Below are 27539 nucleotides of genomic sequence, written 5' to 3'. Positions count from 1 at the left end.
ACCCATTTTTGTACTTCTGTTTAGTGATGTGGGGTAAACATTCAGCTCCCTCCCAAGGGGCTCTCATTTCTCACCTCTTCTCCTCAACATACCAGATGTCTGAACAGCTTCCTCCAGGTATAAATGGCTGGACACTGGCTCTTGACTGGATAGAGCAGGTGATAAATAAGGCATGGCGGAGAAGCTTGCTGGCCCCATCAGGAAGCTGCCGGTCAATATGGGCACGGAAGAGGGCTCAGCTGTGAGAAAGGGGTGGGTTAGAGGCTGGATGGATACCTGGAATGGGATAGGCCTCCAGGACAACAAGAATCTCTCTCTTGGGAGTTGAAGGAAATGCCTGTCCCCCTCTGACCCCAAGTAGCTGGGTTGCTCAACTGTTGATCTATGCCAACAATACCCAGCCTTTCCTTGTGGCTGGGCTTTGGGGCCTCCCTAGAAACCTCACACAAGAAACCTATGACTTGGCCCATAACTCCGGCCCCTCCCACCCAGAGACAGCAGGTCCCTAAACCCTTGGGAGACTAAGCGCCACCCTCAACCTTCAGCTTCTGTCCAATGGATGGGAGCAGTACCACGTGCTCCCATGAGGGTGTACACAGCCCTCTCTTCTACTGAATGGGAGAGCTGTGAGCTGTGAGATGGGACGGGTCCTGCTCCCTCATCAGGGTAGGACTCCCTAAGGACTGAAGCTACCTCTCTATCATCTTGGGGGATCCATGGAAGCTAGTAGGAGAGAGATTTGGAGGGGCGGAAGATGAGTCTCCTACCACAGCACAGGCTGAGGAATCCCCATCTCTGTTTGTTCCTCACTCACTCCCTCATAGCTGTGTGATCTTAGGCAGGTGACTTCATTTCTCCGAGCTATTTCCTTCCCTCTCTCCCTTGGTCTCTCTCTTCGAATTTTCCTTCCTTCTATCCTCTCTTCCTTTCTCTCTCTCTTCCCCATTCTTCCCTCTGTCCCCTTCTTTTTTTCTTCTTCCATGATGCTAGAATACAACCTAGGGCCTTGTTCACAATAGGCACACATTCTACCCCCAAGCTACTCCCAACCCCGATTTTTGGTGTTCAATGCCGGCTTGTGCTACATTTGAGGAGGCCTATGCTCCCCCAAAAGTGGCTCTCTGGATCATATGCCCATCTCACCTAGCTTCCTGTGCTTGGAATCCATAGGGTGCTCTTCTGTGGAGCCTGCAGAGAGAACCCTGAGATCAGTGGCCCTGGGTTGGGATGTGCCCAGCCATGGGACTTTCTTGGTTCTCAACAGGTCATGTGACCTTGCCTGAGGATTTGAGGTACTGTGCCCCACTTCCTTCCTACTCCTCAGGGTGTTGGCCAGTTCTTGCTTGAGCCCAAGTCTCAGCTACAAGAATCTCAGCAGGTAGGTGAGAGGAGAGGACAGGCAGAGGCACAAAGTCACAGATCAGGTGAGGTTAGAGCCCGCTGCTCTGCGCTCTGCCCAGGTTGCCCCCATAGCCTGCCAGAGAGCTCTAATGCTCTCTATGGATGCGATACCTTTGCAAGCACTTGTCCACTTGCAGACAACAGTGAAAAGCAGAGAATGTCTTAGCAGATCAGTGGCAAAAACCATGTCCCTCCACAAAAGACCTGTGCAGCCAACTGTGGGCCAGCCACCCAAGGACCCAGCTTGGGCCAGATGTGAAAGAGTTAGGATGCTGGAGGGTATGTGGCAAGGGGAATCATAGGCTGTAATTTACTAGGAAGGCGCCAAAAGGAGATGGGTAGATGGGTCAAGGAATCTAACAATGGGTGAAGCAGCTCAAGGCACATGGGTCCCAATATTAACTATGGAATTCAAGAAGAGGGGAGATATGCTTGCTCACAGAGGGACTCATACCTTAGCTCAGTGTAGAGGCAGAGAGGGAGGAAGGGACAGAGAGATAAAAGAATGGAGGAACGGGGGGGAGAGAAGAAGGCGAGGAGGCAGGAAGGGAGGAAAGGAGGCAGACAGGGAGGGAGGGAGGCAGGGAGGAAGGTTGGGTGTAGGGAAGAAAAGAAGAGAGAAAAGAAGGGAAGAGGGAGAGAAAGGGCAAAAGGAAAGAGAGCAGAGGGGCCTGTGAAGTGGCTCAGAGGGTACAATACTTGTAATGCAGCCCAGAGACCCGAGTTCAATCCCCGAGTTCACGTGAAGGTGAAAAGACAGAACTGACTCTGCAAAGCTGTCTGACATGGACATGATCATATAGCATGTGTGTGCCCACACACACAATAATAAGGAAGAAAGAAATTTGCAAAGAGGAAGGAAGAGAAGAAAAGAGAGAAGAGGAGGAGAAGAAGTGGGAGGGGCATTCTGGAGACAGATCCTTATGTTCTCCAACAGCAATCTGGAAATGCCCCCCAAGACATGGTAAGGGCAGAGAGTGAAATAGTGTGTGCATATGTATGTGTGTATTTGTATACATGTACATACATTTGTGTGTATATGCATATGTACACGTGTGTATATATTGTGCATATATGTAAGTGTATGTTCATATGTATGTTTGTATGTGTGGTGGCGTGGAGCAGGTGATAGAGTATTTCTGACAAGGTTCAGAGGGAGAGGTGGACACAAACTGCCTTTAGGGGGAAGTGCTAAGAAAGGGATGGGCTGGAGGCAAACTCTCCCACCGCCCATTCTTGGCACGTTAGATTACAGCACACATTAGATTCCCATGCCCAGCAGTAAATAGATGTGCAAGGCCTGGGGTTGCAGCTCAGTGTAGAGTGTTTGTGTAGCATTCCAAAGGCCTGGGCTTCATCCCCACAACACTCACGCGCTCATGCACACACACACCAACCTCACACAAGAAATAAACATAAACTGGAGAGATATCTCAGAGCACCATCCCCCTCTTCTGGCCTTTGTAGGCACCAAACACACACGTGGTACACAGACATGCATGCAGGCAAAACACTCATACACATAAAATAAACACACTAAAAGAGAGATAAACGTGAATAAGACAGTGACTTTATGTGGATGAGTGGTCAGGGAGGGCTTCCTGGATGGAGTGGGCTAATGGTTTGGAAGGACTTAACTATGGGAAGAGAGGAGGTGCTTCAGGAAGAGGGACAATGTGGCAGTCTGCATGGGCTGCAGCATGGGGAAAAGAGTGTAGCCAATGGAGTGTCTCTCCGTGAGTCAGAAGAAGAGGAAGGATAGCTCACACAGGCCTCTTAGAATGTATCCTGTGACAGCTGGAGGGTCAGCCAAGCAGGGATGCCATAATCTGTATGGCGAAGCACCCATGACCATTAGATGAGGACAGACTAAGTAGGCAAGAGACTGGGCAGAAGGCTCAGAGAGATGTAGATACCTAGCCAAGGTCACATAGCCCATAAACAGCTATTCAGGATTCCAATCCAATCCTGGCTGAGGCCACACCCATCGCTTAAAGAGACCCTCCATCTGATACCCCAAGGGAAGGGGAAGTGGGACTCAAAAGTCATTGAGGAACAGGAACTGAAGCAGCCCACAGAGACTCTACCAGGAGGAGGGAGCTTTGCTCTTGAGATGCCTGTTCCTTCCTGGGAAGCAGTGGCAGGGGTTGTGGTGAGGAGGCAGACAGGACTTAATGGAGTAACTGTGACCACAGCAGGCTGCAGAGATAAGGAGGGACTAGATCTGAGAAAGGCCAGACTAGGTCAAGGAGGAGCTCACTCACGTCTCTTCTGGGGCCTCTGTGCTTCTTCTCCAGAAACTTCCATGCTCTCACCAAAGCCTTCCTCTGCTCCAATGTGCTCTACTTTGGAGAAACACAAGAGACCCACGTCACAATCCCAGAGCCCCCAGTAGGGTCTCTACAGTGAGTACCTGTGGCTGCCAGGCATTTGTTCAGGCCAGGAAGAAACTGAGGCAGGACCACTATCAGCATCCCCCGACTTACTGAAGAGGTCCTTGCTGAGGCCCTCCAGTTGGGTGTCCTGAAACACGTACTGATCCAGTTCCGCTGCCAGGGAAGGAAGCACAAAGTCAGTCAGAAGGTCTCGCGAAAGTCCTATCGTGGGTCAAGCCTAGGGGCTGCAACATTCTGGGTCTGGTGCACAGTAGGGTCTCTATAAATGTGGCTGAGTGTAAGCTTAATGAACAACAGACAGACATTGCCTTTCACGGAATGAGTAAAAGTATATGCTCATGAAAACATATCTACATCATAAAATAACTCCAAGAAGAACAGTAATGCTGGCCTTGGGGTTGAGCTCAAACTCAGTCTTTATTCTCCACTAGCTCCATTTGCTGGACAATCTTGAGCTGATTGTTTAATGTTTCTGGTTCCTGTTTCCTCATCTGATCAAAGAGAACAAACAGCACATACTATCCGGAGGTGGACACAAATGGTCAGACGTGTGTTCGGAGCATTCAACATGGTAGACCGGAGGCACTCCAGAAGTGATGGCAAATGATGTGGTACGTGATTTGGAGCTAGTGGGAAGACATTTGCATGGTCGGGAACTCGCTGTGCATGTGCGTGTGTGTGTGTGTGTGTGTGTGCGCGCGCGCGCACGTGCATGCGTGTGTGTATGCATGCACATGTGTGTATGTGTGTGTGCATATTTGTGTATGTATACTCACATGCACCAGTGCCATGGAATGTATGTAGAGGTCAGAGAGCAACTAGCAGGAATCAGTTCTTTCCTTCCACCTTAAACTCAGTCATTAGGCTTGGTGGCAATTGCCATTCACCCACAGGACAACCCTTCTGGCCCTGAATCTCTTTTCAAAGCTGGACACGCCTTAGCAACCTGCTAAATCTCAGGCACTTCCTTTTCATGCTTAAGTCAGGACCTGGAAGTGAGGAAGCCCTGGCTGCGGATTTCACATCTGCTCCTGGCCATGTGCATCAGCCTTGAGGCTGCACCCCCTCCCTCAGCCTCAGTTTCCTCCTCTGTAAGCAGGAAGCTCTCACACCAAGGACTTGGTTGGCCATACAGTGTAGCAATGAACACACTGGCAGTGTCAGTTGCTGCAATGGCAGACTCAGTGGCTCAGATGCCGGAGAAGGGCATTTGGTGTGTGCCTATGATACTGCGCTTGGGGAGCTGAGGCTAGAGGATTGCCATGAGTTTGAGACTGGCCTGGGGTGTATAGTGAGTTGCAGGACAGCCTGGGCTAGATAAGACCCTGTATCAAAAATAAAATAAAATGAACATAACACAAAAATCATAAAGAAAAGGAAAGAAAGGAAGGGAAGTACCATAAAGGCCATGGTTGGCTTGACAGTCATCAGGGAAGGGACCCAACTCCCTTAGTCCTCCTTCCTCCTTTCTCCCCATAGTCCTCTTCCAGCCCTAACTGCTCCCCCTAGCTACAATTTTGGTGGGAGGGAAATTTTTGTTGTTCAAGGTGACCCAGTGAGGTTAGTGAATGAGAATTTTTTTCTCTGTCCTTTCTCTGGTCTCCACCACCTTCTTACCGATGTTGGCATAGGCCTCCCTGGTCTCTTCATCCCCTTCCATGTCCTGCAGCAGCTTGCTGAATTGGTCACAGTTGATGGTGTCTGTGTCCAGCTCTGGAAGGGAAAAGCCCCAAGGGTGAATCCTGGGAGTCTGGAAGGAGGGGCGATGGGGAAGCAGAGCAACAGTCTCCAGTTGAGGGGCTGGGAGCTGTCCGTGGTCCTGACGCTTGCTGACTGTCATAGCCAGCAGAGGGGAGGAACGAGGCTCACCTGAGCTGAGCTCGATCTCCTCCCCAGCCAGGTCCATCTGGTCGTACAAGTGGTAGAGGTGCAGGGGGTCAACATCACTGTTAAGGAGCTCCAGGTAGCTGCCCTCTGGAAGCCCCAATTCCATGGTGGCACACAGACTATGACCTGGGAGGAAAGACACACTCACTCAGCCGTCTCACAGGTGGTAGGAAAAGGCAGAGCATGAACATCCAAGACTGATGAGGGCTGGGAGTGGGAGGAGCCAGAGGGTGTGAACAAAGGGGCATCAGGCGCTGAGATGGGAGTTTGAGGCCCAGCTGTGGGGCCTTACAAGTGACAAGTGACTTACCCTCTCTAAGTATCAGTTCTCTGGAGACATGGGGAGAACCTTGAAAGGCCAAGGGTGGCGTGGTGCAGTATGACAGTCACATGGCAACCTCCAGTCAAAGGAAGTTCATTATGTTGGGGGACTCAAAGAAGGGACTCTCCTCTCCCAGTTTGGATCCTCTCACCACACTAAACCTGCATCCACTCACACCTAGGGCTCTCAATGCCTCTGGGGGCCATGTTCCACATGTTTCTGCTTGCTTAGGAATTTCTTCAAAAGTCACTGAAATAGACCCTCTCCTCTGCTGGAAGTTCCGAAAGAGGTGGAAGGCAGAGATAACCCTGCTCACCCCAATGTGAAGAAGGGTTCTCTTTAGCTGCCCCAGCCCAGGGCAGACGGCTCAAGTTATGTGGGGATGAACCATTAAAGCACCTTTAATGGTTAATCTTGATTATCACCTTGCCAGGATCTAGAATTACCGAGGAGACAAGCTTGTGGCCAGGCCTCTGAGTTTCTAGACTGCAGTGATTGAGACGGGAGGACCCATCCTAAATGCGAGCAGCATCATTCTGTGGGCTAAGGGTTCAAAACTGAGCAGCAGCATGCATCTCCCTCTGCCTCCTGATTGTGGATGCAGTGTGAGCCACTTCCTCCCTCTGCTGTCACCGTGCCTTCCAGATACAATGTCCCTTCAAACTGTGAGCCAAGCCAAGGGTCCCTTACGTTGTTCTTGTCGAGTGTTTTGTCACGGTGATGAGACTGGTAGCTATTACAGCGCCCTGCCCCAAGCCTGCAGCACATTCCTGCACACTAGACTCTCCCCTCACCTAGGACCGGTACAGGGAAGAGCGCACAGATACTCCGAGTTCCTCGTATTGTATGATGAGCTTCACACATGTCCCCCTTCAGGTCTCATCGCACCTTAACTAATTACATTCCTGTCTCTCGGGTGAAGAACCAGATTACAATGAGTGGCTGGCCACATCCTCTGCTGCCGTCATGGGAGGGACTCTTACTTGAGAAGGGAACATGTGGGTGACAAGACAATTTCCTCTTCTAAGAAATGTCTGTGCACACCAGAGGGCAGGGGCTGCCTTTTGGCCAATGGGCCGCCTGCACACTGCCCTTCCCTGAGGCTTCCACATCTACCTAAGAGGCCACCCCAGTGCATTCCACCATTCCAGCCCCACAGTGGAGGCTTTGTTTTGTTTCACTTGGGTTAATGACAATAATGTGAGATGAAGGGTTCAATGAACTCAAGATTCTAAAGGTTCCCAAAGTGTCCACTAAATGGACAGCAAGTGTGACGGTAGCTGCTGCTGTGCTGCAGTTATGAAGATAATAATATTTTATGTGTATAGGCCGACGTGTGAGGGAAATGCTCATGGCAGTCAGGAGAAGGTGTTGTAGCCCCAGAGATGGAGTTACAGGCAGTTGTGAGCAACCTGATGGGAGTGCTGGGGACTAAACTCTGCTCCTCTGAAAGAGCTGCCAGCAGCATTAACACTTGAGACATCTCTCCAGGCCCACATAATTTTTTAAAAAAATGAACAATACTGTGTTCTTGATACCTTGTAAGCTGTCTGGAATTTGGGAGTGGTGGTGACCCTGTTCCAAGAGCTCATAGAAGAAGATGAAGACTAGGATTGGGCAGGAGGAGGCAAGTACCATAGACAAAGGAGGAAATGGCTTTCAGGCCTGTGTCTCAGAGTGGGCGGGAGGCTCAAGACCATGACACAGAGGAGACTGACGGAAACTGCTACTCTCGACTAGGACTTTCACTTCCTTCAGGGGCTTCAGGTGATATCAAGAGACAGAAGAGAAACCGAGGCACGTAAGCAATATTGAGAGACTGGGCTGTGATGTAGCTCAGTGGTAGATCACCTGCCTAGCATGGGAAAGACCTTGGATTCCATCCCCAATGCGCGCGCGCACACACACACACACACACACACACACACCACAGAAAGCTGTGCTGAGAGACTTTGGAGTTTAGAAGGGAACAGGAGGTCTGGTATTTCCTTTGAAGTCAGGAAGCTTGGAAGGCTCATGTATGAGAAGGTTCACATCAGGAATCTCTGGAAATGCTGCAATCGTTTGACTCTCGGTTGCCACTGTGAATGGCAGGTTGAAGTATGGCTTCAAAACTGGGCCTTGAATCAAGTCCATGATATTAGTGGTTTTATTTCCTAAGCTAATGAGTGGATTTGAGTGGTGTGTGTGTGCATACATGTATGTTCATATGGCCAACACAATGTTTCTCTTCAGATCATACAATCTGCTATTGCTAACAACCCCAATTCCTGACTGTCCTCTAGAGGCTAGTAATTCTCAGTTATGACTTCTTCAGCTCCTGGTTTGCGCCTCTTCCCTTGGAGGCTGTCTTAGGTCCTTCTGGTTTGGAAGAAGCCTTCTTGCTGCAAAAGACGACTCAAGATAGTCACTAGGACAGGGTCAGTATGTGACCTGAGGACCACAACTGTCCTGAGCACAGAGATGTCAAGGGAACACAGGGCTGCAGCTGTGTGGTGCTGGGAAAAGTGACCTGAGAGGAATTCGCCCTCTGGTTGTCCTCACCCTGTTGCCAAGCTTGTCCTCTCTGACCCAGAACCCTCAACCATCTTGGCATTTCTATCCCAGCTCCCTAGCTCCACTGGGCTCAGAGCAGCCCCCCAGCATATGGCAAGATTATAGTAATTAGAAAAACTGGAAATAGATTTGGTTTTGGTCCCTGGCAGCAACCCACAGGGCTTTTCCATGGTGGAGGTGGGAGAGAGGAAGCAAGGGTAGCCCAACCATGGGATGACTAAGTTCACAACAGCCCAATGGCACAAGACCAAAGCAAGAGTCATGGGCCCTGAGAGCCAAGCCCTGTCTGCTTTGGAGGCTGTGTGACTCTGGGAAAACCCTTTCCCTTCTCCAGTTACCAAGGCTGTCATCTATTACATAAGAGAGTTGCAGGGGAACAATGACTTTCAAGTGACATTTTACAAGGATTCCAGATCCTTTAACAAATGAGAAAAAGTTGTTGTCTGAAAGGGCATCGAGGAACCCAGAACCTCCTTTTCTCTAAAAGGGGCTTCACAGAATAGTTTAAAAGCACAGCTGTAGTTGGGTGTGATCATACAGGTCTGCAATACCAACTGCCCAAGAAGACGTGGCAGGAGGATCATGAGTTTGAGGGCAACATAGGCTTTATAGTGAGACCTCATCTCAAGCACACAAAACAACAACACTGAGATCCAAGCCTGGTGGAAGGTCTTGTGACACCAGCTTCAAGTGGCAGCAGGAAGACTGAAGGTTCAAGGCCAGTCTGGGGTACATAACAAAAGGTAAACACAGGGTTGACATATAGAGAGCCATCACTCAACATGAGGAGGCCCTGAGTCCTTCCCTCAGGACTATAAGACAGAAGCAAACTGAACAGCTACCAACAACTTTTCTGAGTGGAAGACACTGACCCAACTTGTGTAGTGCCAACTTCACGTCACTCCAAAGGGCTGCCAGAGCCTGGGCAGAGCCACAGAGGAACAATGGCTGGAGTGTTGTAGTTTATGGGGCAGGGAAACCACTCTGGAAGACACTGCCATCATGGACATGCTGTTCCAAACCCACACTTGTCCAAACTCATGGAATGCGCCCTACCAAGACTGAACCCAAACTTTGACTTTGCTTTTTAAGTGAATATGAGGTGCTGTTTTAGAGTCAAAGATGGTGACCTGGACTGCTAAGGGATGCAGGTGGGTAGCTGGGGAGGCTATGCATTCATGGACACAATAGATGAGAAAAAAAACACAACTCTCCGACTTCTCTTAAATATCACCACAACCCTAAAAATGTTTCAAAAAGTGAAGAAGCAAGCAAGTAAACAATCTAAAGAAGATCAAGGCTAGGGAGATGGCTCAGGCACGAAAATGCCTGCTACACAAGAGCGAGGGCCTCAGTTCGGATCCCCAGGACCCACATAAGAAGTCCAGCAAGGTCGTGTGTGTCTTATTCATAGTGCCTGAGCATGGGCACAGGCAGATTTCCCAGAACTCACTAATCAATCAGTGTAGACAATCAATCAATGACCTCCAGGTTCAGTGAGGGACCTTGTTAGAATAATAAGATTTGCACATACTACCCTCACACCCACATGCACATGTATACACACGAACACCATACCACACACACAGGATGGAGAGAGAAAGTAACAACAATGAAGAAGGCTGGGCATGGTGTTAAGTGCCTGCAGTGGGGAGGTATAGACAGAAGGATTCCTGGAGTTTACTGACCATCTACCTAGCCTAGTCAGAGAGCCCAAGATTCCAGCAAGAGACACTATCTCAGAAATGTGGTCCTCAGGTGGACAACTCCTGAGGAATGACACCCAAAGTTGGTCTTTGGTTCCCACTTGCACAGTCACACATACACATATAAAGAAAAAAATTGATGCGAATAAGAAAAAAGAAGGAAGGGAGGGAGAGAGGAAGAAAAGAAGAAAGAAAAATGGGAGTGAAGAAAAGGAGAGGAATCAAAGGAAGAGGGAAGAAATGGAAGAAAAGAGGAGAGAAAGGAAATGGAAGGAAGGAAGGAAGAAAGGAAGAAGGAAGAAAGAAGGAAGGAAAGAGGAAGGAAGGAAGAAGGAAGGAAGGAAAGAAGAAGGAAGAAAGGAAAGGAAAGAAAGAAGGAAAGAAGGAAGGAAAGAGGAAGGAAGAAGGAAGAAAGGAAGGAAGAAAGGAAGAAGGAGGAAGGAAGAAGGAAGAAAGGAAGGAAGGAATAAGGAAGAAAGGAAGGAAGGAAGGATAAGGAAGGAAGGAAGGAAGGAAGGATAAGGAAGGAAGGAATAAGGAAGGAAGAAAGGAAATAACAACCATTTCACACTACAGCTCAAGAGTGATGCCCACAGTACTCTGACTTGATGCATCAGCCTGTGTGGATGCTGGAGTACCATCCAGCAGGTTGTGGTCCCTGACAGGTCTCCCTGGGAATAACCAGAGACACGCCACTTCTCCCAGAGGATATCTTCAGAATTCGTGTACCAGTCACCTAACTTTAGCCTGCTGGTACTCAGAGGAGGGAAAATTAATGTTAGATGATGTCACTAGGGTAGGAACCTCATGGTTGGGTTAGCAAAACCCTTCCTCAAAAGAGGAACAGTCCTGAGGGTACACTGGCTCCATCTTGCCACATGGCATCTCTGCCATACTAAGATGCAGCAAGAAGGTCCCTGACAGGGTCCACAGCCAAACTCTTGAACTTTCCAGAGTTTAGACTTTAAGCTCAGCTACCTCCACCTGACTGTGATACTCAGTTTCAGCATCAGAACACGGACAAAGACCCCAGCTCACACCCAAGCATAGGTTCAGGCAGGGCACAAGGTCTCTCTTCGTTTTAATCTGAGATATCTCAGAGAGTCAACTCCTAGGCTCCATAAGGAGATGTGCTGTGATCTGCAGAGTGACCTCACTGTAGCCATGTCCCCCATCTATCCAGCTCTACCTCTGTCCCCCAGTGCACCTCACTCCAAACCCAGGCTGCCTCTGATATGAGCATCTCCAGCTCAGTGCTGGGTTCTATGGGAGCCTCACCTCTGATGATATTTTAAAATACATTTTCCCGGATATGAACTGGAAATCATACGGAAGAAACTCACAGAAGACACCACTAGTGTCTAGTACAAACATGCCTCCCCATCTGTGCTCTGAGCCCCGAATGGAAGCACCCACTGAACCACAAACAGAGCAAATGCAGCCTCCACAGGTACTGGTAAATGGCAGGCATCTGGGGCCTAGGGAAGGAGAAAGGGGACACACTGGGAGAGCTGCACACAGAGGACCAGGGGTGCCAGCATCCTGTCCCTAACAAGAACCCCTACCCCACTCCAGGCATCCAATGTGTCTCAACATTCCTGTGGCAATCAGTGGATTGGAAAGAAAAGTCAGCATATTTTGCTAGAAAGAAACCCAAGCCAGAGACTGAGCAGGGAGAAGGAAGGTCTTACGGCTGTAGTTTATCAAAGCAGGGCCCCAAACTCCAGCCCCAACAGTGACGTGAATTAGGATTGGCCCTGCTTTTAGGGAGCTGAAGGTGGAGACCCAAGGCCTTCACTGAAGGACTTTCACAGGTCAGAGCGTGGTGAACATGGTGCCTGCAGGTTCCGCATTGCCACTTCCTTCTCCCATGTTAAACCATTAGGTCACATTCCTAAAGCTAGCCATCCAGGGCCATTCCCTTATTTGGCCACTTCCTTGTGCCTGACTGACTCTTGAGGCTGATCACCAAGGTTCAGCTATCAAAACACCAAGGTCCAGCAGCCAACATTCATTATTTGGCTACAGCGACTAACATGTCCAACCAGGACTTACATAATGCAGATTTCCCCGGGTTTCTTCTTAAAAACTGTTCTTGTGCAACACCTGCTGCTGTCTTTGTCTGATCCAGAGGTGGCATCCTCCCTCCCTTGTCCCCTTCAGAGTAAATAAATCTCCTTTGTGCTGAGAATTTGGGTCTGGTGTGTTCTGTGTTGACTCCGAGGTCCCAGTCTTGACCTTGAACACGCTTCCAACATCCTGTGCTCACACCAGGCACAGGGTCTTCAGCTGAACCCGGGAGCTGCACTTTTTGTGGATTTTGTTATTTGCTTTTGTTTTCAAAGGCAGGGTCAGTCTATGTTCTATACCAGTTTGGTCTAGAACTCACAGCAATCCTCCTGTTTCAGTTTACAAATGTGCGCTGACATATATAGCACTTGGCCTGTCTGATGTTTTCCGGTGGTCAGGGGATACTCTCTTGGTTTTGATGCCTGACAAGTCTGAAAGCTTCATCCAGAGAGTCTGGGACTGCTTTACCGTCATTTAATCTGCGTCTCTTCCTCTCCAGGTGTAATTACCATCCCAAATTTTGCCCCTTGTGGTGGGATATAGAATCTAGAGACATGAGCTCTGTCACTGAGCTGTGCTCCCAGGCCTTGGATTTGGGATTGATATTCCTTTGGAGGGCATTTTGTTTTTCTTCTGAGATAGGGTCTCTCTGTGCAGCCCAGGCTGTCCTGGAACTCAGTTCCCCTGCCTCAGCTCTCAAGTGCACTAACTATCTGGCAGCTATCTCTACATGTAACACCCAGAACCCCCCATAATGCTCCTTTCCTCACATCTGACGCTGAAGAATGAGTGGAGCCGGGGCTGAAGAGATGGCTCAGTGGTTAAGAGCGCTTGCACCTCTTGCAGAGGACTTGAGTTTGGACTCCAGCACCCACGGCAGACAGCTCACGGCTCTCTGTAACTCCAGCTCCAGAGGATCCAACACCTTCGGCCTCTGCGGAAACCTACACTCATATGCTCATACCCACATGCATAGACATGCACACCTACACATAATTAAAAATGATACAAAAATAAATACTGTTTTAAAAAGAAGGGAGGCTTAATTCCCAAAGCCCCAAGCCTATTCCCTTGCCAGGCAGACTCCACATCTTAGCTTGTCTGGCTCCTCCCATAGTTCCCTGCATTCCGCCATATTTCCCATACTTCCCCTCAGCTGGCAACTTCAGGGGCAGGTCAGACACTTCTTCCATTCTTCTGGGTTTCTTTTTGAAAACGTCTCGGCTGCCCTCCATAACGTGACCTGGCCCTTGGCCTGGACTTCTCCACATCTTCTTTCCCTCTAACTGTGTTGTCCAGTCTGCTCTGGACTGTTGCTTGACAATACCCAACGTAGTTACTCTAGTATCTTCCTTATATTAACACAAATGTTACTAGAGAAGAAACACAAATGTGGGTTTATTGTTTGGGATTATTCACGAAGATGATGATGAGATATGGTCTCATTTTTTAACCTTGGCTGGCCTGTAACTTGCTATATAGACCAGGCTGGCCTTGAAATGTCAGAGATCTGCCGGCCTCTGCCATCAATGAGCTGGCATTGAAAGCATGTGCAACCACATGTTTGGGGTCTTTATTTGTTTGTTTGAGAAAGGGTCTCATTGTATCTTTCAGCCCCTAAGTGCTAGGGTTACAGATGTGTGTCCCTGTCTTACTCAAATATACTTATTTTAAAAGAAAGTTACTCAGGTGGTAGAGATTACTCAGCGGGTAAAGGGGGTTCCCAGGAGCCACAAGCTGGAAGGAGAGAATTGGCTTCCACAGGATGTCCTCTGACCTGCACAGGCATGCCATGGTACTGGCTCCCAAGCCTACACAACCAAATAAATGAATAAATGTACAAAGAAATAAATGAAACCATCTGGCAGGGTGTGGTGGTTCACGCCTGTAATCCCAGCACTCTGGAGGCTGAAGGAGATGATGGTAGTGAACATAGCATGAAGCCATTTGGGGCTAGAATGAGACTAAAACATAAAAGAAAAAAAGAAATTTTTGAAATTAAAAACAAGTAGCCAAACAGATTATTGACATCAATATTACAATATAGGCTGCTGGGTGTGGTCGTGCTCACTTCATTTGTAATTTTGGCACTTTGCAGAGGCAGAGGTAGAGTCAGGAGATTGCCAGCTTGGGGTACAGAGTGAGAACCTTATACCCAGATCTCAAAATTATAACCCAAACAACTACAAATACAGCAAAAAAGGAATATAAGGCAAAGTTCAAAAATAGAAACAAGCTGCGTACACCCAAAGCTGCCTACGAGCATGGCACATGGTCAGAGAGATAGTCTTCCCTTGTTGTGCTCGTTCCCGGGGTGCAGCAGAGATGAACCCTGAAGATGTGCTAACAAAGGAAGCCAGACACTGAAGGACTGCACATGCACAAAGCACTCAGAGCAGTCGGAATCAGAGAGCCAGATGCAGAGTGGAAGCCATCAGGGACCAGAAGAGGGGGAGATACTGCTCCATTGCTCAGAGTTTTCATTTGGGAGTGGGGTGGAAAATTCTAGAGACAGAGGTAGCGATGGTTCCAGAACACTATGAGCATGCTCAGTAGTAGATTTAGGTTGCACATTTTCACCATGATTTTACAGTAATACTTTCTATCATTGTCTTGAGCTGCCAGGAAACAATGATGCCACCTGCCACCAAAACAAGACAGCACTATTGAAATAGCATCAACTTCTCCAGCACTGTGTTAACGTAGTGGCAACCCCCCGGAACCCCAAGCTCTCAGGGGACCTGAGCAGGAGGATGGCATGTTTGAGTCTCGCTGAGCTACATCTAGATCTATCTCAAAAGAGGGGAGAGAGAGCTAGCAAGATGTGCCCAGTGGCCCAGTGGGTAAAGGCGCCTGCGGCCAAGCCTGACGAGCTACATTCAATCTCCAGGACCCACGTGGTGGAAGGAGAGAACCAACTCTTGCAGGGTTGTCCTCTGACCTTCACATACGCATGTTGGTACATGTGCCGCCCCTTTCCACACCATAGCTAGATAAATAATAAACAGAATGCAATTACAAAGAGGAGGAAGAGAAAGAGAAGAAGGGGGAAGGAATGAGAGAGTGAGACCAGAATGAGGAAGTGGAGGAAGAGCAGGGGGACGAGGAGGAAATCACTAGTTTGTTAAAGACACTGACAGAGAAGCCCAGATTCTCTTTTGAGTAAGGGTTCCCCGAGTGAGAAGCTTCCTCGGCCACTGCCTCTTTGTGACACTCCTTTGGGTGTGCACCAGTTCTCTCAAAGCCCTTTCCTTCTGACACACACTAGTGGGTTTCCAAAGCACTCCTGTGTGAGTTGGACAGCTGTCCAGAAATCTCTTGTGTTTTGCATGTTCTACAGAGCAGTGAGGGAAGCCACTTGTCAGCCAGGATGAGTGAAGAGAAGCCTGAGAGTCAAAGCTAGAAGCTTCCCCGCCCTAGCCACTCCCCTGATTGCCCGAGACAGGGCCTTGGCACAGCATCCTCCTGATTGCCCGAGACAGGGCCTTGGCGCAGCATCCTCCTGATTGCCTGAGACAGGGCCTTGGCGCAGCACCCTCCAGTTTATTTCCAGAATGTACGCCAAATAAAATATCTGGCCCATCAGATGACCTCTGCTCTACTAACTGCCAGGTTTCTCTTTGATAGTCTGCTCAGAGCCCACGAACATTCGTGGGAATTCACGTCTGCTACCCACGCAGCAGACAGGGTTCTCAGAAGATCTGGGTTCAAATCCTCTCAACAGCTTGCTTTAGGACTTTTGACAAAACCAAACCAAACATAAACATATTAATTAATAAATGTGATTATATATACTTTTATAGGTTATGTGTGTATATATATTATATATTGCTTGATTATGAGTTTAAAGTAAATTAATATATGTGAATATATTAGCATGTACTTAAAAACAACAACAGACTCAGTTTCCCCAGATCACATTAGTGCTTCTCCTTGAAAGTTGCTAGAATCAGCACGGAGAGGTTAGTTAACCCAGGTTCCCAGACTGTGCACTTAGGGAACACCTGTAGGACAGAGGCAGGGCCTGGTACTCCAGCGCCTGCCTGAGACCTTGGGGGGGGGGGCTGGTACCAGTGGACCGAGCCTGGGGCAGAGCTAGGGACCTTGAAGACCATGTGACCAGGGACCTGCCATCAACAGCCTCCCAGATTTCCCAAACCTGGGCTACTGGACGTGCTGCTCATGCATCTGTGAGGGCTTCTCCCCACCTTCATTCCGAGCCTCCAGGAAAGCGTGATTTGCAGTGGGAAGGTGATGCCCTTTGGCTACACCAGGCTACAAAGGAGGAAAGCCAAGTTTCCTTGATTAAGTTTCATCAATCTGCCTGAGAAATTATATTTATTTATTTGAAAGCATTGCTTAAGATTTTGCTCAGAAGTGAGGAACCGCTGGCCTTGAGAGGAAGAGGTCCGCTTTGTGAGGTGCATCAGGCCTGGGAGAAGGGAGCTGTGGGACTCTGTAGAAGGAGAGTACTTGCTTAGGGTCCCATACAAAGCTAGGCACAGTGGCTGCCCTTATAACTGCCTGGGTCTCCAGGAGAACTCTCCCCACCCCTCCTGGCATTCATTGCAACTCTCTTTAAAGGATGTGGCAAAGTAAGGCAGATGCCTCTGCCTCACCCCCTAGATGGTCATTGCCAGAACTCTGCACCCTATGTGCAAAAATCCTTGCAAGAAGTGCCCTGTACCCAGACTCCAAAGTGGTATGTCCCAACAGGCAAATGAAGGTCCAGAGAAGGGAGTTCCCTGGTCCAAGGTCCCGGGTCCCTCTTTGCGCGCGTCCCTGGGTAGATGTCGAGGACTGGTGAGGTGCACACCTGCCTGTCTGCCAGAGCGGCAAACACTCTGCAAGGCTGTCTCCCCTCCCTTGCTCCCCGCGCCCCTCCCCCACCTCATGCCCTCCCGTGAGCTTTGCGCACAGCCTAGGGGCTCTGACTCCCAGCTCCCAAGTCCCTCACGCAGTCCAGGATCGGAGAAGCCTCCCTACCGTCTGCACACCCTCCAGCTCTTTCCAGCCTGGCCTTTTGATCTCGGGCAAAGAGTTGCCGGCCTCAGAACTTAAGATTCCCAGTCGCACCTTAGAGACATCTACCACGGCAATGCCCCGACTCCTGCGCGCTCTGCTAGTCCTCTTCCGGCCGCCGGCGCCTCAGCAGCTCCTAGGAGCTTGGGGCGGGCAGGCTCCTGGCAGCCACCTCACTCCTGCTCTGTGGCGGCTCCCCCCACCCTCCGCCTTTCACTTTCTATCTGCACCTCCAGCTTTGGGCCAAAGAAAGAGATAAGCACCCTCCCTCCTGCGCGCGACACCGACCACGTGCTTTCTCAGAAGCATCCACATGGCAAACCCAGTTTGCATGGACTGAGTGTCCCCAGAGACTCACCCTCCAGGCAGATCTCACTTGGGCCAGCTCTTGCGTAGGAGGAAAGGGCTTCAGAGTTGAGGCAGGGCAGGTGTTTGACTTTGCAGGCCATCTCACCTACAGCCCTGGCGGCCCTCTGTTTCTCTCCACTCAGTCCAACAACTACGGATAAGCTGCTCCTTGGGTCATTTAGACTGATACTCACTAATAAAGCTCTTAGACCCTCTTCTTTTCCAGGACATGTCTCCTTGGAGAAGTCACTTCCCTTTTCATGGCTAGATTTCCTAATCTGCGGCTGAAGGGCTCGGTCAAGTTCGATTCTGACCTCTCTCCCCACCTAAAACACTACTTCCCACCCAGAACCGTCAACTGCTTGAACACTTGCCACTATGGTTTAGTTGGTACATTTCAGGGTCGTCTGAGAAAAGGGGTCCAACCCCTTCTAACCATAGAGTAACATTTACCAATGACACCCATGACAGAGGTTACTACAGAGAATCAGGTACTATGCTGCACTGTTTGATTCTCACCATTACCCTACCCACGGACACATTCCTGTGAGCCCGCTGTGTGACCCCTGAGGAAAACTGAAACTCGGAGCTTAGCGGTGGTTCAGAGGCACAACACAGATGCAGCCAAGAATGTAGCTGGGTGGTGAACCTACTGTGCTGTCTCTAAAGCAGATTCTCCACGAAAGAGTCAATTCTCACTGTCTGTCCCTGCACCTACTCCTCAAAACCACTCGGAGACCAGAGAGAGTAGAGCCTGCTAGAAGCTCTGTGCCTACAAGATACACACCAGGCCCCACTACAGTTTGGGGAGTGTTAAGCTTCCCAGGGATGGGGTAGAGGTCTCCTACAGAGGCATGCCTCCGCTACCCAAAGACAGAGCTGGGCTTGAGATGTAGCTCAGGGGTAGAGAGCTTATTTAGCGTGCCCAGGATCTTGGTTCAATATCCTCAGGGAAGCAGAGAAGGAGAAAAAGGAGGGAAAAGAAGAGAGGAGATGAAAGACCAGATAACCCCCAAACTTCAGCAGAGCTGAGTGCTGCCAGCACAGCCCTTAGACATCTGAGTGCTGAGAAAGACTCTTTGCCAGGCATCTAGATGTTTCCAGTGTCTCTCAAATGAAAAGAATTTCCACTAGGCCCACCTCAGACCCCTTTTCTTACCTCCTCTAGTTGGTAACTCACAGCAGCAACGACTCTGTCTGTCCGGCAAGCCCCTCACCACGCTCATGAAAGCTCTAGTCACGTCAGTTTTGCCTACCCTCCTTTTTACCTTGCAACTCCGGCAGGTAGGACCCAGAAGGGCAAGGAACCAGGCCACGCATGATGTGGAGGGCAGAGATGCACAGTGTCTGGAATTGGGGTGTCCCTCCTGGTGTGCTAGACTTCTTCAAGAAAGTCCTCAGATGTCCAGGTGAGAAGTGGGTGACCTCACCACTCACCTGCCTCCCTAGACCAGTCAGGAGCCCAGAGCTTAGCTAGCATGCAAAGGAAGCAAATAGGGGACCAACTGAAAATGTCAATAAAGCCCAAACGGTTCATATCCTGTAGCTGGATACCCTCTAATTTGCCCATACTCCCTTAGCCACCCACAGCTTCTTATTTAATTTCAGTTCCTCATTGCAAGCCAAATTGGGTGACCACAGAAGGCTGCACATTGGCTAAGACACCTGAAAGAATGATTGCCATGGATCCACACTGGTGCCCGCTACCGTCTCTGCCATCTTCTGCAGGACAGGGCCTGCATCAGATTCCCACGCATGCCCACAAGACACCAAAGAGCTGTTAGGTTTGTGGGGAGTGCTAGCTCCTGCTCCCTAGTGTCACCCTCGTGGACACAGCAAACTGCTTTGGATTTCTCTGGCAGGGCCATCGTTTTTATTCCTACATGTTGAATTAAAACCCAAGTTGCACACAGAATGTTGACTCTAAGAGTGAAGCCTGAGAGCTCGCTGGCTCAGGGCGACTTAGTTGTGGTGATCAGCAACGTTGAGTCACAGACGGAGAGAGTGAGTACCTTTTCACTCTGCCCATGCTTCAGGTGACATCAGAGAAAAACAATTCTGGTTTGGGTGACTCTGCTCACAGATGGCAGCTCCCCATCAGGGAGCAGTATCTAGCTTGAATCTACTAATATTGCTTGATTATTTTTCTTTAAAAATGACTTGCTGGGGCTGGAGCTGGGGCTGGGGCTGGGGCTGGGGCTGGGGCTCAGTTGGTGAGGTGCTTGCCTACTATATATGAAGCCCTGGGTTTAATCCACTGCACAAACCAGATGTGGTGGCGCATACATGCGATCCTAGAATTCGGGATGTAGAGGCAGTAGAATCAGACCTTTAAGGTCACCCCAAATGCTGCAGAGAATTGGAGGCCAGACTAGCTACATGAGACCCTGCCAAAGACAACACTGCTGTTTGGACTCTTCCCCCTCCTTGTCACAGAAAACAAAACTTGCTTTGAAAATAAACGTGAATGGTTTGGGAAAACACGTCAAGGAAATCCTCGTGTGGGTGGTAGGGGGACTGTGAGCGTGGCACCAAAATGGGTGACTTCTGGGGGACAAAGGGTGACATGGCTGTTCCTGGCAGCTGGGTGACTTTAAGCCCTCGATTCCCATCTGAGAGCCTTCATTTCCCCGTGGGTAAATTGTGTGCAGTAACTGTCTTTGTATGGTGACAGTTTTATAGCCATCATCACTGCTTGCTAAAGTCCCAAGAGGGAAGTAGACAGACAAATGAGAAATGCTAGGAGTCCACTTGAAACAGCTTTTGTTTGGTAGGGGAAAACAGTTAACAGTAGAAATCTCACTTTGCCCCACTCCCAGCCTCATGACCTGGAGCCAAGGAGAAGTACTAGCATCAGATACTCTGCTCTTCTGAGACACATGTGAGGTCCCTTCTTGTTTTAGAGGCAGCTAGTTCTGATGGCCCCCAGCCACCCCAGAGTTGCATTACCAATGCGAGTCTGTGTTACAGTAGGGCTCAGCTTGAATACACCTGGCTGACAGCACCATGTACCTGTGCTTTTACCTGGTTTCTCTGCATCCTCCTTGACATCCCTAGATCCCAGACCCATGTGTCACAATAACTAAGAGAAGTGTGCCCATGCCTGTGCAGACAGTTTCTGAACTGTGACAAGGTGCCATATCAGCACCCAGAAGAATAATGCTGGAGATTCAGAACACTACTGGTACCCATCAGAGGTCAGTGAAGATGGGGAAGCAAAGGAAGGGCACAGGATAGCATAGGCAGCAAATTATACCCTCCCAGTATGAGGTAAATGGAGACAAGGTATGGAAAGGAAGGGTCAACCCAGCCCTGGGCAATCTTTTCCTTAAAGCCCTATTTGGGAACTAGGAGATGCTCCACTGTCAAAGTGTTTACTGTACAAACATGAGGATCTCAACTCAGATCCCAGCACCCAAGTAAAAACTGGCATGGTCCTTTGCACCTATGATCCCAGAGCAGGAGGCTCACTAGGACTTGATGTCTCAAAACAAAAGGTCAAGAGTGATTAAGGAAGACACCAATGGTGATCTCTGGTGTCTATTCACAGGTATACGCATGTGCATGCACACCCCACTCCCCAAACATGTACAGATGTACAAACATGTCCGTGTGTGTGTGGGCACACCCAATTCTGAAATTGTCTTCACGGATGGAGGGCAACTGTTTTACTGATCAAGGCTGGCTTGAGTCCTAAGACAGTCCCTTCACTTGCCATAAGTGTCTTCTTGCCTCATGGTTCTTGGGATACACATATTTCCCAGTGGGAGCTAAATAAGTGACTTGGGGAGTAGACAAAAATGGTAAGTTAGGATAAAGGTGGCATGTTACAAGTTAGGGAGGCAGGAAGTTATGTGAGAATTCCACTTCCAGATGGATGGGGATGTAAATGGATTCACCCGCTGGTAGGAAGGTAGGTGACAAGTGAGTGGATAGGCAAATAGGAAAGCTAATGAATTTGGTAAGTCAATATGGTTTATAAATGGATTCATCAAGAAGTAGATTGCAGAAGGTTGGGGGATGAATAAAGTGTGCTGGAGGGAGACATGAAGTGCCCAGGAGGTGACCAGAAGGAAGGGTCCAGGTGAGCCACTCAAGGCAATAGCATCAGAATCAGCAATAGTCCCTGGCTTGGTCAGGAGCCAAGTTCTGAGGCAAGAGGACACAGAGCAGGCTGGGAAAATCCTCCTGGAAGTGCCAACTTCCCCTTCCTAGCACAGGCACTTCTCCTTTCGTGGCTTCTGGAAGTGAAAGAACCACAGGCTAACTGCTGGGAGGCATACCAGGGGAAAAACTGAGTCCAGAAGGTAAGGAGGCATGCTGCTGGGAGCAGGGCAGGAGCTGGGGAAGACACCTGGAAGAGGGAGGAGCCCATATGGGCAGTCCCTCACCCTAACCTCCAAATGGGGAAGAAAGCTGGGGGCTAGCGAACGCCCCTTTCCAATAAATCAGGTAGCATCCTAGAGGGAGACTTTATGCTGTGTTTCCCAGAGTGGAACCCATATGAAGAAATCCCAGAGTCCCCGAGACAGTGTGCAGTAATGTAGTACACAAAACAGAGTATGCTACAATAAAAACTATTCCAGAGCCAGGAGTCTGGAAGGGATGTCCTGAATATCAGAGAAAATAAAGATCAAAAGACTTCCTAGCTCATCAACAAACCCAAGACTGGAGCTACCCTCTCCTGTTCACACCAGACCATGGTCACCCAAGACACCAGTTTTGATGTCTTGGAGTCAGAAGCAGCTGACTGGAAGAGGGAATGTTCGTGTCTCACATTAAATGTCAGAACAGTGACTCTGTGACTCCTGTCACCTCTATTTTACAGCTAATTTTTTCATCAGGACTCTTCCAAGTTTGCCCTTCCCTGGCTTGTGGCTACCCTCTCAGGGGCTATCAGCTGTGACTGACTAGCTTCTGTCTGAGTGTCTGATTTGATTTCTCATTGAGCCCACTGAGTTTCCTCAGGATGAAACCGTGAGCTCCAGACTCCCTGGAGCTCCCCTGGGGCTGTGTGTACACAGGTTGCTTTCTGTAGACCAGAGCCAGCCTTCCAGGTCTTCTTCCAGACATGACTTTCTTATACGGTTGCAGTGAGGGCAGGCCACCACCTGTCATCAGCCCATCAAAGTTTAAAGATTGCTCACCTGTTCTGGTAGATTTTCTGGATCCCGGGGCTGTTCAGAAAAGGGAGTCAAGCAGAAAAGTCTGGAATGGGTCCTCTCTCTTTAGATGAAATAGCCCTCTTTTAGCTCCAAGGCACGTGGTTACTTAACTTCTCCAGGCCTCGGCTTATTCATTTGTAAAGAGAGAATGGTGGTAGTGCATGACCCGTATATGTTCACCATCTGTCTACCCACCCACACACCCACCCAATAGTTTATCCATTCATCCATCTGTCTACCCCTATCTACCCATCCATCCATTCATAAATACATAATACGTATGTACACATACACATCTATCCATTCATCCATCCACCCATGCACTCACACATCCACCTATCTACCTTCTTCTACCTCACCTATTTACCTACTCACTCATCTACCTATCCGTCCATAAACCTACTCCCATAGTCATACATTCATTTATCAATCTACCAACTCATTCAACTACCTTTCACCATTCATCCATCCATCCATCCATCCACCTATCCATTCATCCATCCACCCATTCATCCACCCATCCATTCATCTATCCACCACCCACCCATCCATCCATCCACCCACCCATCATGTTCATCCACTCCCTTACCTATCCATTCACTGACACCTATTCATCTACCCACATACGCATCCACCATCCACTCATCAATCCATATACGAAACAGTCCAACATTCAATGATTACGTATTACATGCCAAATGTGTCCCTAGGATGATACCATAGGGCATTTGAGACATATCATGATTAAAACATAAGTTTGTGTCCATATGGAGCTTCTTCACAAACACACAAAACACAATAATAAATTATATAGATGGTTAAAAAGAAGTCAGTCTGGGCAGGATGTGCTCTCTCTCTCTCTCTCTCTCTCTCTCTCTCTCTCTCTCTGTGTGTGTGTGTGTGTGTGTGTGTGTGTGTGTGTGTGTGTGTGACGTGTTTGCAGAGGTCAAGGGAGGGAACCGAATGTCCTGTTCTATCTCTCTCCACTTTTATCCCCTGTGACAGTCTCTGCTGAACCCGGCACTGGGGTAACAGCCAGAAAGCCCCAGAGACCCTCTTGTCCCTGTCCCCTCAGCACGGGATTACAGCAGAGAGGGACTTGCATGACTTGGGATATTCAGGGTAGGCTTTGATGATAAGTGATATTTGAAGCAAGAGTTAAAGACATTTTAAGCCGTTGGTCAAGAGGATTCCTGGGGAAGAGTACTCCGGGCAGAGGAGAGAACATGCAAAGGTCCTGAGGCAGGCAGTGAGCAGATGCATCTGGGGACACTGGAGACATGGGGGGGGGGGGCTGAGTAGACAACAGCAGAGATTGAGGCCGGAGAGCTGATGAGAGCCAGAATGTGGCAGGTCTCTGTGCTATCATCCAGATTTTCCTCCGTGATACAGGAGCCAGTGCAGTGTCAGGGAAGTGGAGGGCCTAGATTGTTCCCAAGTGAGCGCAAACCCAACACCAGTGGTTTCCTTTTTGCAACTTTCTTTTGAATTCAGTCAGTGTGCTTTCCTCCCTGTGGGGCCTCCCTTCCCTCATTCTCCATCACTGTCTGCTCTCTCTCTCTCTCTCTCTCTCTCTCTCTCTCTCTCTCTCTCTCTCTCTCTCTCACACACACACACACACACACACACACACACACACACACACAGACACCGTGTGTGTCCCCAATCTGGGACAGAGCTGGCTTGGAGGGCAAGAAGAGGGAATAGGGAACATGCCCCTCTGTCTCCCAGCCCCTGATGATCATACCCTGAGTCCACTTCCATTTTCTGAAATCACGTGAGATCCAAAACAAAATATTACACCCCCAGGAAGGAAACAGAGTTAAAAAACAGGAACCAGTGTACTCAGGAAGAGGGGATAACAGTGGCTGAGGTGTGGGCATCAGGGGAGGGAGGGAGCTGCCCTTGGTGGTGGGCAGGAGAAAGAGGAAGACTTGCACTGCTTCCCCAGGTGGAGAGCTGCCCCTGTAGAATGACAATGGCCACTTTCACCCTGTTGGAAATCCAGAGAGATGAAAGAGAGCAAAGGTTTCCTACTGTGTCCTTGTTAGGAGGGAGAGAAGGAGAGCTGTATTCAGCAGAGGAAGGATACCATTGACTTGGGAATTTATACACAAGAACAGCCAGCCTCACTGATATATAATGCATATGCCATAGCAGAAACACGGCATTGTCTAGTGTTTCATAGTCATCAAAAAACATTGAACACTTCCCACCCCCGTCAGACTCAGGAGCACTTGTCTGTCTTCTAAACTAGCCTCTGCCACTCCCTACCTTGCGGCATCTAGTTAGCTTCTGCTTTGTGCATTAGATGAGGGACACATGCATTCAAAGGGCTGGGATGGGTGGGAGACCTGGGAAGTGGGTATGGATTATTTCACCTGTGCCCTACACACTCCAAAGACTCCATTGGAACCAATTGCAGGATGGGACCAAAGAGGCTGGAAGCTGTGGCCCCAATCTGATATCAAACAGCACACATGGAGAACAGAAAAAGCTCTGTCTCCGTGAGCATCTCTTTGCTCCTGAGGAGGAAGTCAGACATGCTGAGGGAGGGACGGATGGGAGCAGAGGCAACGACACTTCTCTCTGGACTTAAGAGGTAGAAGCAGGCTAGGGTGGAGCTCAGTGATGGAGTACATGGCGGCACACACAAAGACCTGGGTTCCATCCTCAGCACCAAAGAAAGTGAATGAAAGAACACTGAAGCGGTACCCTAAGACACTAGGACAGGTGGTAAAGGTACTGATGACCTGAGTTCAATCCCTGGAACACACATGGAAGGAGAGAATAAACTCCCATAAGTTGTCCTCTGACCTCCCTCACAAAGAAATAATGCAATTAAAAAAAATAAGACACCCCTTCTCTTTCCTCCTGAACTGGCTTCTATTTCTCCATGCCTCTGTCTCCTGCCAGATTTTCAATCCTTTCCTTCCAGCTCTCTTTTATTTCCTGTCTCCTTCCCTTTTTTCTCTTGGTCCATCTGGGCATCTCTGGCTTTCTTTTTCTCTATCCCTTTGCCAGTCAGTTCTTTCTTTGTTTCTCTCTCTGTCTCTGTCTCTCTGTCTCTGTCTCTCTGTGTGTGTCTGTCTGTCTCTCTCTCTCTCTCACACACACACACACAAACACACTGCCCTTTGATCCCCAGTTCTTTCACCCCCTATTTCCATGACCTCCCTTTCCCTATGTTTTTAAACAGGGTCTCATGTGGCACAGGCTGCTCTTACTGTACAGCCAAGGATGAGCTTCTAATTCTCCTGATTGCATCTTTCCAAGTGCTGAAATTACAAATGTGCACTATTACTTCCCCTTTAAGCAATGCTGGGATCAAACTGAGTACTTTGTGCTTGCTAGGCCAGCCCTCTACCAACTGAATTTCATCCCCAGACGCAGTCTCTGTTTTTGACCTGAAGTGACTAATTATACCTTTCTGTCTTCCAATTAGATGGTGTGTCTGCTAGAAACAGGAGTCCTTCTGTCTACCGTGCACCTTGCAGTACAGTGTTGATGGCTCTTAGGCATGGACCAAGCAGGTAGTCAGCAGTTATCCCCTGAGGATGCTCTGCTCAATGTGGGAAGCATGCTACATGCCCTCAGCACTCAGTCACCCAGGGTTTCCAAGAGCTCGCCCTGCATCCTGTCCACGGATTTCCCTTTCAGAGAGGAAAGGACACCTTAGGGCTGGCCACACATCACTGCTCTTGACTCCAAGGGATGCCGGCTTACCTCCATGGTCCCTGTAGCTGGTGGCCCTCTCTAACACTGGGTTCTGCAGCCTGCTATGGAACCAGCTCGAGCAAGCCAAGCCTAAGTCCCCTTTCTCCAGCAGGGTCAGGGAAATCTTCCGGGCCAGAGCTTCGCCGTCAGGCTCCCGGAGCAGGGCACAGTGGTATTCCCGGGAGAGCAGCTCTTCTTCCAGCAGGCTGTCCAGGAGGGCCTGAACCTGCCTGGGCTGCTGGCTGGAGAGCAGCATCCGCACCTGAGCCAGAATGGCCTGGAAGTGGTTCATGGCAGTGCCCGGGGCAGCCCAGCTGCCTGGAGTCTCCTCTCACCCAGCCTTGCAGCATCCAAAACGTGAAGTGAGAGCCAGGATGAGGGAACCTCTGCTGTCAGTGCAGCCTATTCCTTCTTAGGAATATTTCCTCATTCGTGCGCAGACCAGGGTGCCTGGCGAACGGAAATGAGTTCAGGGTGATTCGGATAGAGATAAGGGAATTTCTGCTTTTCTTTCTGCTTTTAAAATTAAACTTTTTAAAAAGTTGTTCAAGTTTTTCAAGACAGGGTTTCTCTGCATAGCCCTGGCTGTCCTGGAACTCACTCAGTAGACCAGACTGGCCTTGAACTCACTCAGTAGACCAGACTGTCCTGGAACTCGCTCAGTAGACCAGACTGGCCTTGAACTCACAGAGATGCACCCACTCTTGTCTCCCAAGTGCTGGGGTTAAAGTTGTGAACCACCTCTGCCCAGCTAAGTTATTTTTATCTTTTTTAAAAGTTAGATAAGAAGCCCCTGAGGAGTAGGAAGAACAATTGCTGATGGGCACCCCTCTGTAAGTGCCATGCAGGCAGAAGTCTGAAGTTTATCAGCAAACCAGCATAAGGCTTCCTGACAGACTCCGTCGAAAGTGAGTCTCTGTCGAGAGTGAGTGGAGACAGCACACTGCAA

The 27539-nt window shown here is 49.3% G+C and overlaps 1 protein-coding gene across 9 annotated transcripts in view; it reads right to left on the bottom strand.

Annotated features, from left to right (window-relative positions):
* Ciita (class II major histocompatibility complex transactivator) overlaps positions 1-26973 on the bottom strand; it is a 60617-nt gene extending 33644 nt beyond the window's left edge. For 2 of the 9 annotated variants that reach the window (XR_012907067.1, XM_075942015.1), the window contains exons 1-7: positions 26600-26972; positions 5667-5810; positions 5415-5510; positions 3888-3950; positions 3666-3746; positions 1144-1188; positions 75-239 (exon numbers count right to left, since the gene is read on the bottom strand). Coding sequence is in view for 8 of the 9 variants with exons in the window: in XM_075942015.1 (XP_075798130.1) it covers positions 75-239; positions 1144-1188; positions 3666-3746; positions 3888-3950; positions 5415-5510; positions 5667-5810; positions 26600-26882 (877 nt within the window). In the remaining variant the exon portion in view is untranslated. The other 7 variants (XM_075942016.1, XM_075942017.1, XM_075942021.1 and 4 more) reach the window with 7 other exon arrangements.
* Positions 26974-27539: the final 566 nt, after the last annotated feature.

This window comes from Microtus pennsylvanicus, chromosome 11, assembly GCF_037038515.1.
Source record: "Microtus pennsylvanicus isolate mMicPen1 chromosome 11, mMicPen1.hap1, whole genome shotgun sequence".
Lineage (NCBI taxonomy): Eukaryota > Metazoa > Chordata > Mammalia > Rodentia > Cricetidae > Microtus > Microtus pennsylvanicus.
The sequence above is the reverse complement of the archived record's forward strand: the minus strand, read 5'-3'. Positions and strand labels throughout refer to the sequence as shown.